The sequence below is a fragment of the Maniola hyperantus genome, chromosome 18, assembly GCF_902806685.2.
Source record: "Maniola hyperantus chromosome 18, iAphHyp1.2, whole genome shotgun sequence".
Classification (NCBI taxonomy): Eukaryota; Metazoa; Arthropoda; class Insecta; order Lepidoptera; family Nymphalidae; genus Maniola; species Maniola hyperantus.
In genome coordinates this window covers 13521119-13534955 of record NC_048553.1, presented here as the reverse complement: position 1 = coordinate 13534955, position 13837 = coordinate 13521119, and the positions used below count along the sequence as shown (strand labels likewise).

The following is a 13837-nucleotide window of genomic DNA, read 5'->3' as shown; positions in this document are numbered from 1 at the left end:
GTCTTAAATGATCTTTATCATCATCGTTAGATCTTAGGGTGAGATCTATAGAGCGCACTCTGACTTAGCTTACACTTAGACAGAGTTAAAACGAGACATCTCTCACATAAATCTGTCTCGTTTTAACTCAATCTGAAGTCAAAGTGCGCTCTATAAATCTCAGTAGTCAGCGTCATCAGCTACAGTACGCGTAAACGCGACAGGTCGAGATGAAGGAGAATAGTTTGGCCGTAGTCCACCATACTCGAACATCCCGAAAGGCCATCCAAGCAAGTCCTAGGTTCCGCGATGATAAAATTAGAAGGTAAAATAAAACAAGTGAAATAGATATAATATTATTAAATTATTATAATTTACCTATTCAAATACGAATATCACAGTCACGAAACTAAAACTTAACATTAAATTAATACATTTATTTATAAAACCGGCCAAGTGCGAGTCAGACTCGCGCATCGAGGGTTCCGTACTCAGGTAATTTTTTTGACATTTTGCAAGATAAATCAAAAACTATTATGCATAAAAATAAATAAAAATCTGTTTTAGAATGTGTAGGTAAAGCCCTTTCATATGATACCCCACTTGGTATAGTTAACTTACCTACTTTGAGAATTAAAAATTAATTTTTTTGAGATGTAACCACAAATCCACGGTTTTCAGATTTATTCCTTTACTTGTGCTATAAAACCTAACTACCTGCCAAATTTCATGATTCTAGGTTAACAGGAAGTACCCTATAGGTTTTCGTGACAGACACGACAGACAGAAAGGCAGACGGTCAGACAACGAAGTGATCCTGTAAGGGTTTCGTTTTCCTTTTGAGGTACGGAACCCTAAAAATGGGGAAAACAAGACAAAAGCGTCGAAATGAAGGTATTTTGTACTTTCACAAATTTTTCTACCTAAAATTTTTCTTCATAAAATTTAAAATAATCAATATTTAGATACAATTATTAGGAATTTGTTTTTAAATACTTAGTCATCCGCCTTCTTCCTACGTGATAGAACTATAAACTATCCGATTAGGTATTGACGACCAATTGAAACGGTACCTACTGATACAGTTGCAACAAGTCATGATTCGACTTCTAGTGGACTAATTATTGTTATTAGAGACACAGAGTCGACAAAAGTTCGATCACTTGCGCTTGCCAAAAAGTGCACTTACTGCAAAGTGCGATTACGCACTGCATCCCATCAGAATCCGCAAAAATACGTTCCGACATAGTCATAGAACTATTTGTGTAGTAGCTTACGCACTAGCTCCTACTTCCGTCATCCGAGTTTTCTCCGTCATAAGTGAGAATATATCGGATGTACCTCGGATTCAAATCGAACATAATATGACGTAGATATGTCAAAGATGGCCACTGAATAGCTTGAATTTGGATCAGAGATCGGATTATATAAATATATGTTCGAGTTCGGTCCGAGTTTTTATATTCGTATTTTCACGGACTCGGATCGGATGAGTCCGTAACCGCTCTAGTTTGCACCATATCAACCACAGATATCAACTGAGCCACCAAGTTCGTATATCGAATGGATTGAACACCCAAATCTTTCGACTCACTTCCTGGGTTTTATGCAAGAACATCCCTCTAGTTTTTGTATTACACCCATAACCCACCTTGGTTTCGTTACCGCTGCACCATCCATTGCTGAGTTCGTTCCAGCTCTTACACTGCCTTCCTAATAGAGAGCGATCGTTCATTATCGAAGCGGAGAAGACCTTCCACGACTGCGCGTGGTCACATTCCAAGCTGACGGCTTTTTCTCTACATTCAGGCTGTGGGGATGACACGCCATTGACGTAAACATCAGCATGACCGATCGCATGTTCGAGGCCTAATATTCCAGCACTTGTATGGATTACTTGAACGAAATTGGCATCTTTCTTGTTCAGTCTGTATTGAGGTAGTTGGGTAAAACACGGTCTTGCTGGATCCAACGCTGTGATCTTCCCAATTTTCTGGTTCAAACGACTCTGTACCAACTTCCCCGTCATTCCAGCGACGTGGGCACCTAGACTGAAGCCTATTAAATGTATGGATGTAGTGGGATACCCGTCTGAGTAGATGTTTTTGATGAATTTGTAGATTTTTTGGGAAACGCTGCTGACGCGCGAGGCGGAGCCTACGTAGCCACGACAGAACGTCGCGCGGGTATCCAAAACTAGGATTAAAGGAGTTTTGTGCAGCAAAGCCTTTACTAAAGTGTCTGCTGACTCGTCTGTCGGTGTGTTCCACCACCCCGGGATGTAGATGACGAGGAAGGATGGCAGTCGGTTGCGGAGGCTGGAGTGCGCCTTGTTTAACCTGTAGCTCTTTTTCCCTTGGTGAGTGTACTCCACCACGTCAAGTTCTGGAGTGGATGCCCAGCTGAACAGCACCTCCAGAGGTAGGATATCACCTGGAAAAGACAAACAAATAATATTAGTTACTTATATAAAATCATATAAATGTGACATGAAGTGTGTTTGTGTGTGTGAATCGTAGAAGTGGCTGGATGAGGAAGGCTGAGTACCGGGTGTGGTGGCGCTCTTTAGGGAAGGCCTATGTCCAACAGTGGACCTCCACAGGCTGATGATGACGATGATGATATAAAACCAGTCTTATTTTTTAAAAGTTTATTGCTAGATTTCAGACTAGAAATGCCTAGACCAATTTGGCGAGTCATAAATCATCATGGACCTAAATATTATGAGAATTAAAATTACGCGCCCCACTCTTGCAATTTCCTTAACCTTGAATTTTTTTTCAAATCTTATGCCGCCGAGAAATTTAAAACATTGAAAAAGTGTTATTTCTTGTACGGTGGTATGGAACCCTTCGTGTGCGAGTTCGACCACACACTTGACCGGGTTTTTAATTGTTTCCTTTAGCTCAACTAGGAATGAAACCCGGAACCTACGGAATTACAGACGAGTGCTTACACAATGTGTTGAAGCAGATCGTAGTAGTAGGTCCAGCAAGGCTGTTTGTTGCGCGAGAGGTCATCAAACGTTTTAAATAACTACCAAATGTTTAATAAACAACTTTAATATTCTCAAAACAGGTCAAGTGTGATTCGGACACACGAAGGGTTCCCTGCCATTGTATAAATGTTTAGGTATTATATTTTACTGAATAGGCACACAAGAATGGTTGTAACTATAAAATGTAGAACAATAGATCAGGATCTAGGTAACAAAACCTAATACTTAGGTTTACAACAACATACCTAAATATATAAACCATTACCTATACATTATTTTCACCGTTAGCATATTTAATTAAAAAATTTGAAGTTCGTGTTCGGGATCAAACCCCTGACCTCCCGAATAAGAGGTCTAAATCATTAGGCGCCTGACTCTCTACGGCCTTAGAATAGAAATAGAAATATTTTTATTAACCCTCGTATCTTTATCACCACTCTATCACCATCTAACAAATACACCAACCGACCATCAAAAAGTGTAATTTATTACCTATTTTGAATAAGTCATTTGACTATGACTTTGACTTTATTCCATACCATTCGTTCGGAATGCCTTCTCTACCGAAAATAAGCAGCAAGAACCTCAGCGGTTGCTCTATTCAAAGATTTGATATTCAATATTATGCCGTGTATAAAAGTAAAGCCTTCGGGTACGGACTACGGAACCCAAATAATGAAGTGGAATCATAATAAACAACGGCCTTCAGTCTCCAGTAATCACGGCTCAGTGCGATATGATCAATGATGCGATGTTCACAAGTGGGAAGTTATTCACAATCGGCAAATATTTCGCGAACGGTCATCATTTGCGCGAGCCAATGCCAAGTGCACAGTTCCGTGTTTTTGAGTTATTATTTTTGCGAGTGCACAATATTTGTAAAGTCAAGGTAGAGGTTGAAAAAAGAATACCCGGCCGAGTTTGTAATGGGCTCTTCTCAGACGGGCGCGTTTGGAACCCTCGTAGCTTTAGTTTTAAAGCCTATCTCCAAATGTGTTCCAATTCCCACTTTACCAATAGTTACAATGAAGTGAGACGCGCTCGACGCGCTCGGCGCGCTCGACGCGCTCGTGCGTGCGCGCGCGTCGCGTGCGCAGACGTTTTGTTCACGAACGACAACTAAGTGGTAGCTACTACAATATTTACATTGCAACATACTACAGGACCCGTAGTACAAGATTTTACGTCTCACCAAACCAAACCAAATTCGAGAGTCGAAATACTTCCGCGTTACAGTAAACTGGATCTTAAATGCCTTGTTTTAAAGCTCAAGTTTGTCTACACTTCTACAGCCAGCGCTCCAAGCGGAAACATTGCGAAATTAAAATCAGCGGCATTGAATATTTGACTTCAATTCAAGGCTCTTTAGGTCCATTTTACTGTAACGCGGAAGTATTTCGACTCTCGAATTTGGTTTAGTTTGGTGAGACGTAAAATCATGTACTACGGGTACAGAGCTGCGGGGTGACAATGCTACTGGAGTATAATCATTGGCAACATTTGCGTGCAGCGATTCGTTATTAAAACTAGGTACCTACCTTGTAAAGCTAGAATCTAGGCGTAAATATAAAACTCTTAAGTCCCTAAGTGATAATTTATTAATAAGACGTAGGTATTAGGCATGATTGTTGGGAATGAATACCTACTCGTCGAAGTCCAAGCTTCTTGAAATCGCCAATAGGTACCTATAGCTTGTCTGTAATGAGAACTTTACCATCTATTGTAGTAGGTACCTACCTAATCTGTGGTCTGTAGGTTCTGTTCATTCTGTTAAATAATTCTTCTTCTGTTCTGTTCTCTTTTCTTTCATTAAAGTATAAGTATTGTTTAGTATTGAGTAGTCACACGTCCGTTAATTGTATAACTGCTTTTGTATACACCATTTTTTTGGAGAGTGACTAGTTTTTATAAATGGCTTGTATTACTCAGTTATTATTGTCATTATCTGTTTTGTGTGTCCAATAAATAAAAACAATAAATAAAAATAATAATAAACTTATTGCATCTAAGAGATCTAAATAGTTATATAGCAAGTGTATTTTATTAAGAAATCGTAAACTCAGTGCCAGGGCAGCGACCTCTACCGATTATCCAATTAAATCATCTCTAAATATTTAATAAAAATAATAATTAAAAACGAAACATGAATGAATATTTACGACTCATTCACAGTAATAATACGTGTGTCTATGAATTCATCACGCCCTCTGTATTGAAGGCAAATTACATCATAATTCGTAAGAAACATAATATTATTAATTAATCATGTAGATCCCACAGACGAATTATTTGAAAACACACATTCCAAAAAAGATTTGTGATATTTAATACTCATTTCAAACCTTGTAAAGGTTAATTTGAATCAAAAACAAATAAATAAATGAAACTACATAATGTTATGTACATAATGTAGCTACCTCTGTTTCATATAATAGTGTGATTATGAATATTGCCGATTTATGGCAAGATGGCAAGGTTAACTAAAACATTCGGACGTCAGTTGTACGAATAATACGATAAGATAACGTTAACGTTCGTTCGTAACGATAACGTCCTAGTTAAGCTACGGCCACACCTGCGCATCATAAATGCGGCATTTTTGCACGCTATACATTGCGGGTTTGAAAAATACTAAATCATTAAAATTACAAAATGGGGCAAAATGGTCATAGGTATTGGATTGTGTTTAAGTAGTATCACAATAACGCTAAGTTTTTGCTAGCGTTCTGTATAGCGGAGTTCCTAAGCACACTCTCCAAAATATATCCGACTAGCTGATGCCCGCGACTTCGTACGCGTGGAATTAGATTTTTAAAAATCCCGTGAGAACTCTTAGAGTTTCCGGGATAAAAAGTAGCCTATGTTACTCTCCAGGTCTTAATCTATACTCATGCAAAAAATTACGTCGATCCGTTGCTTCGTTGCGACGTGATTGAAGGACAAACCAATAAACCAACAAACAAACACACTTTCGCATTTATAATAAGGGTAGTGATAGAAGAGTGATGGACAGGTGTTGTATAGAGTGAGCAATTTTACCTGAGTTCATATTGAGCAGGCATCAGCTAGTTGTAAGTACTTAAATGATTAATCTTAAACACCAATTCATTAAAATAGGAAGGAAAATAAAGTGCCTTCAATTGAGTTGCATCACTAATTGCTTAATGAAGGAAGTGTAGGTAATTACTTACTAATGATCTCGAAGGCAATTTATTTACGGAAGTTAGAAGCGATGATGTTGATAGGTACTTGTTTCAGACATGGACTAAAATTTGTATGTATAATGCGTAATATTTGAGAAAGGACTCGCCATAATTATCTGGTCTGATGGTCGAGATGGTAATCGGGGTATGAGGCGGGGGAATGCCCTTTACACTCGCACGTCGCCCGCACTGGGTTAGTGCGGGGGCTATGCAGGTGTGCGGGGCGTCGCCTCCCCGATTGCCATTTCAACCTGTCGCGTACTATAGGTATGGTTTTGAGGGAGAGTAGGTATACCGGTACTAAAAAATACTTATGAGTTATGACATGACAGTTGACACATATAGAGTAAATAATTATAGCAAGTCCTTTCTCAAAGGAGACCGACCAGTCTTGGGCAGTCTTGTTACAGAAAAAAACCGGCCAAGCGCGAGTAAGGCTCGCGCAACGAGTGTTCCGTACTACAGTCGTATTTTTTCGACATTTTGCACGATAATTCAAATAGCCTAAAGCTAGCCTTGCTAGCCTTTCACGACCCATCCGTTCAACCGATTTTGGCGAAATTTGGTACAGCGAGAGCTTGCATTGCATTGACATAGGCTACTTTTTATCCCGGAAAATAAAGAGTTCCCACGGGATTTTCAAAAACCTGAATCCACACGGACAAAGGCGCGGGCATCATTCCAGTACTCAATATTATAAATACGAAAGTGTGTCTGTCTGTCTGCTAACCTTTCACGGCCCATCCGTTCAACCGATTTTGACGAAATTTGGTACAACGAGAGCTTGCATCCCGTGGAACGGCAAATGCTACTTTTTATCCCAGAAAATCAAACAGGAGAATTTCCAAATAGTCCAAACGTTCCAAAAAGTCGTGGGCATCATCTAGTTGTTAATAACTATATCAAATATTTGAAAAGAGCAACCGCCGAGTTTCTTGCTGGTTCTTCTCGGTAGGAAAGGCATTCCGAACCAGTGATAGATGCATCCGACTATTCGAAAGTACTTTTAAAAGTTTATTCGAATAAAAAAGATTTTTATTTATTTATTTATTATTTGAAGCTTACATGTAGAAGAAGCAGCTCTGACCAGCTGGTCCAGACCGTTGCTGACCGGCGTCACGAGCCCCGATGCCATGCTCGTCAGCAGCACCACCAGCACCAGCAGCACCACCATGTTCCTACACTCCATAAAAAACACATCGTTCTGCAACGCCTTCATCACTTCAGTAAGTACCCGGCTGAGTTTGTTGAGGGCTCTTCTCAGACATGAGCGCATTTGGAATCCTCACAGCTTTAGTTTTAAATTTATGTTCTTAATGAATTATCACCATTTCATTATTCTCTCACAAATTCAACGACTGACAATCAAAAAGTTTACAATGTACCCATTTTGAATAAAATTGCTATGAGTTTGAGTTTAGACTCGTCATAATATAAACACAGTGTCATTTTTTGGTTTTCAAAAGTTGATTTAGAAGACACTTTTTGTATTTCATTTTGTAATTATGCTACGACGTGATTTTATCCATTTTCTAATTTTTTTTAATTGTTCAACATATTGTAAAACTTCACAATAAACTTTCTATCTATTCAGTAAAATAATTATTATTAAAAGTTTAAACACAAAGCTCTTAGTTAGAGCTTAAAAACACTATAATTTGTCTATATTTTTTTTAAAGTTTCAGTTTTTTCATATTAAATACCTATCCATTCGCTTGACTGCTATGTTATCACACGAAAGATCTATATTTTGTTGAATAAAACGTCCAGTTTGTAACTCATAAAAAAGCCATACATATTTCTATATTTTATTATGTACGTTACGTTACGCCTGGTTCATAATATATTCAATCCATAAGCAATCCCATCAAGGCACATAAAACTCATCACTCAAGTATCAAGTTCATTGGCACATATTCTACTAAATGCTACTAACTCAGTAGCAAATCCAACATCAGTAGCACGGCACCGCCACCGGCGCGCGCAAGTAGACTGCTGTTTCGGCTTAGACCCACCTAACTTTATAACTTGCGATGCTACGACCTTGATCTTGAAGCACGAATCATTCTGATCCAATGCAATGGCCTTAAGATTTTGTTTACCGTTAATATATTCATTGAATACCTACAACGTGTAGTAAAAAACTGGCCAAGTGCGATTGGGACTCGCGCACCGAGGATTCCGTACCTGGGAAGGATAATGACGTACCACGGACCACAATTTTTGTTGCTTAAACTCCAACTGCAAATGTAAGTTTTTAATAGCAAAAAATATATTTTCAATCTAAATACCTATATAAAAAGGTGACTGACTGACTGATCTATCAACGCACAGCAGCTGAAACTACTAGATGGATTGGGCTCAAAATTGGCATGCAGATAGCTATTATGACGTAGGGATCCGCTAAGAAAGGATTTTTGAAAATTAAAGCGCTAAGGGAATAAAATAGGGTGTTGAAATTTTTGAAGTCAACGCGTACGAAGTCGCGAGCATAAACTAGTTATACTAATATTATAAAGACATAAAGTTTGTAAGTTTGTTTGTAACAAATAATCTCTGGAACCACTGAACCGATTTTTTCCCCTTGAAAAAATCAAAGAGTTTCAAAGAGAGAAAGATAAAAGTTAAAACAAATACAATCGAAATGCTGATTATTAAAATCAAAAAGAAAGAACAATAACCCAAAACAATGAATGAATATAATAATCGCTCGTAAATCAATCAATCAAAATATTTAAATATCTGAATCACAAGAGATAAAGTGTTTCTTTATGCTCACGTACAAAACATACAAGTTAACACGTACTCATTAATTATATTATTGATATAAAACCACCAAAGATACTCACTTCCTCAGAATAATGCGCTTGAAAATATTCGCTAGAGTCGGCTAGAGCAATTTAGAACGACAATGTAGCATGCCACAAGGTATGGTTGAGAATCTTCGGGCGAATCCTTCGTATTTATGATCGAACTTTACTTACAGCTTATAAGTAAGTTTGTTTATGCTGCATTGTCGATCTAGCGTTAAACAACCTTTATGAAATACCAAGATTTTACTTAGAGACTTTTATTTTTTTCAAAATACCAAGATTTACTTTTATTTTTTCCGAAGACCTGCAAGACCCGCATGATTCAGTACTGAAAATGCCAGCTAATTTGTAGGCGAAAGTTCGTCAACTTTATTGTTTATGTTGCTCTATCGGTTCATGTTATTGCTCGTCTTTCAACCGTTGTCGTATGGTCGATTTTTCAATAGCCAAATAAAGACATTTTGACAGATTTTGTACAGAAGACATTACATATTTTGTACATAGTGAATGACATTTTCACTGATTTTCCTCAATTCAATTTATTCCCTATTGAAAAATCAGTCCTCAGACTGATTTTCTCACGTGAGAGTGATGAAACACTTTTGAAGTGCTTTAAATTTTTTGCAATTATTTTTCAGTCACTTTTCTAAGCCTGTATATCTACGAGTACGAGTAGGTAGGTATATCATTGGTGCTAACAGACACGGTATTTAATCGTGCGGATGGTGCGCGTTATCGCACGATCGCGCAATTATTGTCGAATCTCGAACTAAACGGTTGGTTAACTCGTTTATACAATGCGTATTAATAAAACATTAAGGTCGCTGGGCTACGATTTAAACAAGAAGAGGTACCTAATCTTTTCAAATCTAGACAATGATAAACTCAATGGCGTGTATGTAGTAATGTAAGTCCCGCAAATTGCTAATGCGCGTGGCCGCTATTTTAGTGACGTCAGCACTAGACTAAAGTTTCGAGCTGATGGTATATTTTTACTTAAATATAGGTACGTAAAATGACGTCATTTCGATGTTAATGAGACATGGTTCCAACGCAATAGCAATTTGTGCGACTTATACGCACTAGTACGATTTCGAACAATATTTTTGAGGGTTTGTACCTATCTCGTTTTTGCTTGAAAAATTATGTCCCATCATCATCATCTTCATCATGATCAACCCTTCGCCGGCTCACTACAAAGCACAGATCTTCTCTCAGTATGAGAAGGGTTTGACCATAGTACACCACACTGGTCATGTGCAGATTGGCAGATTTGATACACCTTTTGAGAATTTTTGAACTTATGGAGAATTTTTAGGCATGCAGGTTTCCTCACGATTTTTTTCTTCACCGTTAAAGCGAGTGAAATATCTTAAATGTGTCAAATAGCTTACGCACTAGCTCCGACTTCCATCATCCGAGTTCTCTCCGACATCCGTGAACATATCTCGGATGTGAACATATCTCGGATGTGAACATATCTCGGATGTGAACATATCTCGGATGTGAACATATCTCGGATGTGAACATATCTCGGATGTGCCTCGGATTCAAATCGGACATAACTAGGTACATATGATATGATGTAATATGTCAAAGATGTCTACTGAATAGCTGAATACTGATTACTGAATACTGAATAGCTAGGGTTTGGGTCACAGATCGGATATGTGTGTAGGCAATATTCCAGTTCGGTACGAGTTTTTAAATCCGTATTTTCACGAACTCGAGTCGGATGAGTGCGTAACCTCTCTCAGGCGGCGCTTTTATTCTAAGAAATTATCCCTACTTACTAGAAATTAACTGGTCAGTTTAATATTATCGCCGCATATCTTAATCCTCTCACGCACTGGGTCTACAAACTTGATGTTTTGCATGTAGATAGGTTTTCTGTATCACGTACAAATAATTTTCAGAAGAGAAGCCGAGGCAGGCAAGCAAGTCTAGTCCAAAAATAATACCTAATGCAGATAAGACGTAGACCTGTTTATAACATTTTATTTTAAATGCTACTAAAACAAATGTCAATAATTAGATTTTGAATTACTTATTGATATTCGACGGAAACATTTAATTTTGTGGTATAAGATCATGGTCAAGCGTAAACTGTTTTGTCATGTTTATAGCACTTATACATAAGTGCGCAACAGGTCAAGATGGCAATCGGGGTGGGAGCGCCCCGCACACCCGCACACCCGCACAACCCCCGCGCTAACCCGGTGCGGGCGAGTGAGGGTGACGAACGGGTGTGCAAGTCGTCCCTCTGCCTCATACCCCGATTGCCATCTCGACCTGTCGCATGGTAGTTGGTACCTACTAGCCTAGCGATCGTAGCCATTTTATCTCTATATATATATATAAGGAAAAGGTGACTGACTGACTGACTGACTGACTGATCTATCAACGCACAGCTCAAACTACTGGACGGATCGAGCTGAAATTTGGCATGCAGATAGCTATTATGACGTAGGCATCCGCTAAGAAAGGATTTTTGAAAATTCAACCCCTAAGAGAGTGAAATAGGGATTTGAAGTTTGTGTAGTCCACGCGGACGAAGTCGCGAGCATAAGCTAGTTAAAGTACATAAATAAAGATTTGAAAGCAATAATAATACATCTTTAGGGTTCCATACCTAAATAGGAAAAACCGGGGGCTGTGCGGGTGTGCGGGGCGTTCTCACCCCGATTGCCATCTCGACCTGTCGCGTACTATACCTATCTAATCTACCTTGACGGCAAATGCAAAGGCGAAAGCTAGTCTGTGCTGGGATGAATAGACAGCGGCAGGCCTTTGTCATACAAAGGGAGGCACTCGGCTGCATTCCGAATTCCGATGGTGGCTGGCGGGGTCAGAGATTGCTCTGGGGGGGTTGGTATTCAGGCAATCAGGCTGCGACCGCACGCCACGACGAACGACGACCCTGCATTTTAGTTTCGCCACAATAACCACTTTGACTGTTAAAATTGATGCTCATAATTACCTCTGATAAGCGGTAGCCTGTAAGGCTCAACTCACACTGGCGGAGAGTCAAAGCGATGCGATGCGTCATGTTTTGCAGCGCAACGCGCGTACTCCAGCCACGCGTCGAAGCGCGAATGTGCGCGTCAACGCGCGCTTTCACATTTACATAGCACAAATAAAGTAATAGAACAATAGAAATGAATATGCTGTAGGCGGAAGAAGTCGCGTCGCTTCGACTCTGCGCCAGTGTGAGTAGACCCTAAGTCTCGTCGCACTATTATCGAAACTTTGACTCGCAGCTCGTTCTAGCAATGCATCATCATCGTCAACATCCCACCGGCTCACTACTGAGCACAGGTCTCCTCTTAGAGTGAGATTGGTTTGGTCATATAGTCTACCACGCTGACCAAGTGCAGTTAAGCAGAATTCACACACCTTTGAGAAAATTATAGAGAACTCTCGCAGGCATGCAGGTTTCTGCACGATGATTTCCTTCACTTTTAGGTAAAGCAAGCGATATTAAATTAAAAAAAAGCAAAGTCCGTACCCAAAGAGTTATATATAACTCTTTGGGTACGGAACCCTAACAGTTATACGCGCACCTACCTTCGATCTATCTTGTATAGTTCGTAGGTGACCATACAATCTATCATCAGCATCTTCATCGGGAGCCATCACCAAGTTGTCTACAGTACGTACGCAACAGGTCGAGATGGCAATCGGATGAAGCAGGGGGCCTTCCACACACCCATGCTATCCCGCACCGGTTTAGCGTGGAGGCTGTGCGGGGGCGTCCCACCCCAATTTGCCATCTCGACCTGTCGCGTTACGCGATTTTTTTTTTTAAAGATTATTAGCCATGTTAAATGACTAAATATTCCCCTTTTCTCTCCAACTAAGCGTCAGGCTTGTGCTAGGAGTAGGTACGACAATAGTGCAACGGGCGGGCGTTGAACCGTCGACCTTTCGGTTTTCAGTCCACTCCTTTACCGGTTGAGCTATTGAGGCTTATAATTGTGTGTGTGAGAGAGAGAGAGATCTTCAATTCAGTTAATTTGAAATGGTTATTTTAATTAAACTCATACCTAATACCCTCTACGAATTGTACGCGACATTGTACGCGGACGCTAATCGCTCAGGGGTACGTGATACGTATGTATGGTAACTGCAGCCTTCCACCAGACCAAACCGGAGGTAACTTTGAAATTACAAAATTCAAATTTCATCTTTCGGGAATTGAACCCTGGACCTCCCACTTATATGAAGACCTTAGAAAGTCCTCCAATCAGTCTATAATAAAGTAATTCTGGATGTACTTACCTAGTTTATTATGATTTGCATACCAACGGAGGCCACAGAGTAATTTAAAAATGTCAACTCAAAGGCTATTATTGAATTAGAGAATTAAGAAAACCCACAATTTACCGAGATCTTTCATAGAACTACATACTTAGTTACATTTCCATACCTTACTCACATGCCTTCCGGCTTATATAGCCTCATTTGGTGACAGAAGGGCTGGCTCATTTTTTCGCAACGTCCTGGCTGTCCAGCGCGGAAATGCAGCCAGTATTCTTGGCACCATTCCACGCGGGCTTCATTTGTACAGTAATTAGATAAGGCTAGTTAAGGGTTTTATCGTAATATTTTCTAGTAAGTACTTCTATATTAGTCTTCCGCATCGCAAGTATGAATGTTCGTGAAAATTGAAATGGGAATCCTGAATAAGTAAGTAATTTCTTTTGACGACGTATTCAATCTGCCAAATATTTTATGCAATAACCGTGAAATCAAATCACACGATGATCCCAGGCAATAACGTTGGAAAAATACTGTGGTCCTAAATAAACACAAATAATAATATGAATTTGATCGACTGAACA

The 13837-nt window shown here is 39.4% G+C and overlaps 1 protein-coding gene across 1 annotated transcript; it reads right to left on the bottom strand.

Annotated features, from left to right (window-relative positions):
* Positions 1-357: 357 nt before the first annotated feature.
* LOC117990884 (phospholipase A1 VesT1.02-like) lies at positions 358-7912 on the bottom strand. The gene is made up of 2 exons (XM_034978379.2): positions 7246-7912; positions 358-2412 (listed from the first exon to the last, which is right to left on the bottom strand). Exons 1-2 carry the CDS (start codon positions 7454-7456, stop codon positions 1514-1516), a joined length of 1110 nt encoding a protein of 369 aa, XP_034834270.2. The 5' UTR covers positions 7457-7912; the 3' UTR covers positions 358-1513.
* Between the last annotated feature and the right edge of the window lie 5925 nt (positions 7913-13837).

What these genes read in the sequence shown, in the direction of transcription:
- LOC117990884 (XM_034978379.2), bottom strand. Translation starts at nt 7,456, where the DNA reads ATGCGCTCATGTCTGAGAAGAGCCCTCAACAAACTCAGCCGGGTACTT. An exon ending in CAGAGCTGCTTCTTCTACAT is followed by an intron (nt 2,413 to 7,245) that starts GTAAGCTTCAAA and finishes TGTCTTTTCCAG; the next exon opens with GTGATATCCTACCTCTGGAG.